The sequence below is a fragment of the Cynoglossus semilaevis genome, chromosome 10 (assembly GCF_000523025.1).
Source record: "Cynoglossus semilaevis isolate Cse_v1.0 chromosome 10, Cse_v1.0, whole genome shotgun sequence".
In the NCBI taxonomy this organism is placed as follows: Eukaryota; Metazoa; Chordata; class Actinopteri; order Pleuronectiformes; family Cynoglossidae; genus Cynoglossus; species Cynoglossus semilaevis.
The window spans coordinates 17435544-17441038 of record NC_024316.1 but is presented as its reverse complement, the minus strand read 5'-3'; the positions used below and the strand labels follow the sequence as shown (position 1 = coordinate 17441038).

The 5495-nt window shown below is 38.8% G+C and overlaps 1 protein-coding gene across 1 annotated transcript in view; it reads right to left on the bottom strand.

The window, feature by feature from the left end:
- LOC103385353 (calmodulin-binding transcription activator 1-like) overlaps positions 1 to 5495 on the bottom strand; it is a 338769-nt gene that overhangs the window by 314132 nt on the left and 19142 nt on the right. The window contains 1 exon segment of the mRNA XM_025059482.1: positions 2281 to 2384. Within this exon segment, the coding sequence (XP_024915250.1) occupies positions 2281 to 2384 (104 nt within the window).

Sequence of the window (5495 nt, the reverse complement as noted above, 5' to 3'; positions counted from 1 at the left end):
AGGAGCAAACACCCTGACATGCACGGTCTGCACAAAAAACAACAACCTTGATTTTAGGAAAGGTTATTTACACTCTGTGTAACCGTTGCTGGCATTTAAACCGTAACATTAATGAAAATGTCTTCTTTTCTTTAAGCTCCGCCCAACATCCACCGAAGGAATCTGCCCGGTTACACGACGTGCTAGTTTGTTAAGCACAAAGTGGCCAAAATCTGATATTTCTGTCAATGTGTAAAACATATTTGGGGTAGTTGTGGCTTAGCGGTTAAGGAAGTGGACTTGGTTCAGGAAGGTTTCAGGTTTGAATCCACGCTCTAGCTGGTGGATTCGAACCTGAAACCTTCCAGACCCAAGTCAAAGTGTCACATTTCGTTGTATGCAGTGTCATAATGACAAGTAGTTCACTAAAAAAAAAAAAAAAAAAAAAAAATTTTAAATAAATTTTTTAAAGGCCCCACCACTTTGTTTTTTCATTTTTCTTCTCTCTTTTTCGTGGGCGTCCACAGTCTTTGAAACTGTTGGTCACCTCCACCGTAATTCACAATAATTTTTTTTTCTACAGATACGTGTCTTCATTACTACGACGCATCCCTTCATTCATCTCCTAAGACATATTGAACTGGGGAGCAGGTTATAAATTAATATTACACTGTACGCCGATGATATATTATTGACATATTTTCAAATATCCTGTTCCTGAGAAACAAGCCTCGCTGCTGCTGCTGCCTTATCATCCGCTTGTTTTCACTCAATTAACTTTCATCACTGTGGATGACTATATTTATATGGTCACAATTTGTTAATCGAAAGCATGGATGGTTAATTTTTTTGCATATTGGTTTTAAAAATGTTCACGGGGAGAAGTGATCTGTTTCTTCAAAATAAAAATAGAAAATAAAAAAAATCTTTAAAATATAAGGACAGTAAGAAGTTTTTAGGATCAATAAAAAAGAAAATTAACTAAATTAAATATGAATATTTATTAATGCATGTCTCTCAGTTTTACAGCAAATAAAATGAAGATACATAAAATAAATGAATATTAAAATATAAAGTACTCTGCAAATATTTTTGACAGATTAGATTTACTTTTCTTTTCTTCAAAAAAAAAACAGAAGCTCATTCTCGAACAATAAACTGTAGAAGGCAGAGACCTTTTTTTTTTTTTTTTTTTTTTTTTTCAAAACAAGATGCTGGGTCATGGACCCTGACGGGGCTGCCAAGCCTCTGATGGCTGGGCCTTGCGATGTGGTAGCCAAAGGGCAGGCTCTGTGTATGACAGCTTTTAGGGAAGAGGCTAAAATCACATTTGGATTTACTCTCTTAAATGAATTGACAAAAATTCAAAAAGCCCAGACTAGCTAAGAAACATGATGTTATTCAGAATAAGCTTTTTGTTTCTCTATATCTGCTTTAACTACTGTAGACAAGATGTAAATGTTCAACTGCCAAAAACTCACAGCAGTACCAGTATCCAGTCCAACAGTCCAACAGTACACTGCAGAGTACTGTCTCTATCTTGACATAATTGTTTTTAAAATTCCCAGACTTTCCAAAGATTGAACAGAAAAAGTTTATATAAACACAGCCCTCGAGTTAGAAGCTTTGCTATACATCAATGGTACCTTCTGATTGTTAGCGCTTCAGGAGTGGAAGTGGAATAATAACCTTTGACTCATCCCAGCCGTCCAAGATTTCCTCTGCGATATCGACATCACTGCCAAAGCCAGAGTAAAACTAAACCGAAATGTGTCACAATGTGTCAAAAACCAGCTCCAGGTTCCCCTAGGCAGAACACAACGAGCACAGAGAGACGTGTATTTGTTCTACCTTGGGATAGTTCTGTGCACCAAAACTGAAAAAACAAAAAACAAAACAAAATATATAATCGAAACAAAGGACTCCGGTCTTTTACGAGGCTCAGTCCTGCTTTCCAAGAGAACCACAGCAAAATTGAATCGAATGTTCATGAAGCATGTCAATATGATGAAGAAAACACTCTCAGTGTGGCTAATATGTCAAGAAAAACGCCATAGTGAGCATTATTATCACCGCAGATCTAAACCCCCCTTCGTGGAAGAGGTCTGACATCGGCCGCAGATCTAAACCCCCTCCAGCTCCCCCTTCGTGGAAGAGGTCTGACATCGCTTTGAAGACGAGATTCAAACGACGTACAAATGTGTCTAAAAGGGACCTGGGAGAATAGCACAGCCTGGACGGGCACGGTTTTACAGAGATGGAGTTGTAAGAAAGAGCTGTGCTGAGAGGAAGTAGCCATACCTCATTAGTGTTCCACCGGTGTCTCTCCTTTGGCAGCGAGGTGCATTTTGGTAGACATTCAAGCAGCTTCTTGGGCAGGTATATTTTCAAATGTCCATGTTCATCTGCAACAGGAGAAGCACACAACGGAATATTTAGCACAAGGTTTATTCCCGATTGACTGTTGGCTCGCCCTCTTCATCTGTCTGTAGGAGGACCGCTAACTAAACATTGGCAGTAGAGTAATAGTACTATCGCCATCTGATGTAGGAAACTGCAATACTATGACAAAAAGAGTGTGGTTTACATCATGATATTGTGCAAAGTATACATTTTTTTTGAGGGGAATTCTTTCTTTCTTTTCGAGTTCTCTCAGTATTTAGACACAATAAACAATCTTGAGTAATTTTATAGTGTATGAGGGTTCAATGTGGGACTCCATGTGTGCTGCGATATATAGTGGTACATTTTCAAGTGAAATATTCACCAGACCCTACGTTTACATGATAATGAATGTCCTGCAATCCATTATATACACTTCACATTCAGTTCACAAGAATAGTAAACAGTGAGGTTTAAAGATATCGTCATGCATGGTTGGAACAAACTGTTCAATTCGCTCTGATGCATCCAATCAGATGAAATATGCAAATGAGAAAGTCTGAGCAAAGTTTATTTGTTTGGTGAGAGAATTTATAGTGAAATTATTCAGATTCGTGGGTTCAAATGTTGGATGAAGATAATGGTGGTGTTTCTATTGTACAACAAAGACTTTTCCTATCACTGCAGCAATCTATAGACACCAGGGCTAACGTTAGCTACAACCATCCTGCTACAGACACCAGAGCTAACGTTAGCTACAACCATCCTGCTACAGACACCAGAGCTAACGCTAGCTACAACAGTCCCTATAGACAACAGGGCTAACGTTAGCTACAACCATCCTGCTACAGACACCAGAGCTAACGCTAGCTACAACAGTCCTGCTTGACACCAGGGATAACATTAGCTACAACCATCCTGCTACAGACCCCAGGGCTAACATTAGCTACAACCATCCTGCGACAGGCACCAGGGATAACGTTAGCTACAACCATCCTGCTACAGACACCAGAGCTACTGCTAGCTACAATCATCCTGCTACAGACACCAGGGCTAACGTTAGCTACAACAGTTCTGGTACACTTTGAGTTTGCACTAACCAGTGAGTGTAGAAGATAAAATATAGATGATAAAGAAACATTTTTGTGGTTTTAGATTCATTGATTCAGTTTTAAAAGAAAATAATTTGAATTAAAACTTTGTTTACTCTGACAAATTGCTATTCAGTGTGATTAATTATTTACAAAGCCTCTAATTAATTAGATTAATTTGTTATTTCAATCGTGTCCCGACACCGGCGTCGACAGACTGCGTATCAAAAAGAACACGTACCTTGAGAGCATCTCCCTCTTATCTAACAGAATCACACACTCTGCGAAAAATATTTCCTGTGTATGCCTCACTTTTAATGCATTCACAGGCAGCAAATCAAGTACAGTAAATCTTACACCCACAGCCGGTGAATTCAGGTTATGTTCCAACCTTTACTAAATGAATCTGTTATTTGGGTTTAATGTGTGTGGATTTAATGTAAATAAATTTGCTTAGAGTAAAACGAAATGTTGCATTTAAGGTGGGAGGCAATTTACCTTGAAAATTAAATACATCTGTAAAAACAAATATTATAGATTGAGCAGAACTTTACGTTGTAAAAAACTGTGGACTTGGACATGAGGGGAAAGAAAATATCAGCAAGTAAAGGGAAAAAAAAAAAGCGTGAGCGTGGACTAAGGATCCTCAGGGTATGTGATGTCAGCGGTTGATTGTAAAACAACATAGACAGAAAAGAGGTTAATTAAAAAATATACCATTTAAAAGCCAATACTGCTAATGTTAATGAGGATAAAACAAATGTCCACATGTCTTTCGCAAAATGAAAAAAAAAACAAAACCAAACAAACTGAGTGCCAATACTTCTGGGCAGAAAAATCTCAGTCACTCCAAAGAAACGGAGCCGAACCCTCAGGTACAAAACATGTAAGGCGGAACATCATCACTCCCAAAGGAGCCCGGGAGTAGATCTGTAATATTTGCCATTTCCATCTGTAGCTACAAATTTGCATGTAGAATCTGCTTTATATCAATTGCACAGGTATCTGTAATCATTGGCTACGCCTAATTAGGAATCACAGAGAGCATCTGCTCCTCGGTACCAGCAGAGAGGTTTCACTGTCAGGACTGTGAATTACACATCAGCAAAGGTACCGCAGGAAAAGAAAAGAAAAGCTACTTTTCTTTTTTCCTTTTTTTTCCAACCTGGAGACAAAACTGAAAATAAGCAAAAAAAAAAAAAAAAAAAAGGGGAGTTTTTTTTGGTTAAAGAGGCACATACTGTTTTTGTTATTATGTGATAAAAGGTTGGAGAAGAGCAAAGGCCTTTGGTGTTGATGCCCACTCACAGATGGAAATTTACACTTGTTCACCACTCAGATGCAGCATGGGACAGCACAGAGATTTGGCCGCCTTCTCACATCTTCTTCAACACATGCTCTGAAGATTCCCTCTCTTTGCCACTGAGCAGTAGCAGCTGATACATATGGCGAGTCTGTTTCTGCACAGATTATTCAGGATTCAGTGTAGCCCTCTGGCAAAGCCTTCGCCGACACCATCAACACCAGACAGAGCTGGACTGGAATTGTGCCTCAAGTATGGTGAGGATTTTATTACCATATGAGCGAGGACAGAAATCCACCGTAGGAGGATCTGTCTGCTCTGCTCTGCCAGCAGGCTGAAATATTAGGGATGAAAACATCGAGCATGGAGCCCCCGTGACAAGTAAATAAAACGAAAGTCTCTCACTTGGATCAAATTATTTCCCCACCTCATAATTACATCTGCCATTGCACAACATGTTTTTGTATGGAGCGCGGTTGCCTTTACAACTCTGTCTGCTACAGAATCCCCAATTATGCGAAAAGAACACTTCAGTTGAGTAGGCTGTTCACATGCACGGTGTTTAAAAAAAAAAAAAAAAGCTAAAGTGAATTTTCGCTTTAAAAAAAAACCCAAACAAACAAACTCTTGTCTCTGAATCAAAACCATGTGTAAATCCTGCAGGACAAACGTCTCAACTGGATTTCACCTCATTCTTTAACCTGATACACTACTGTTAAAATTACAGAGTATCATTTTAG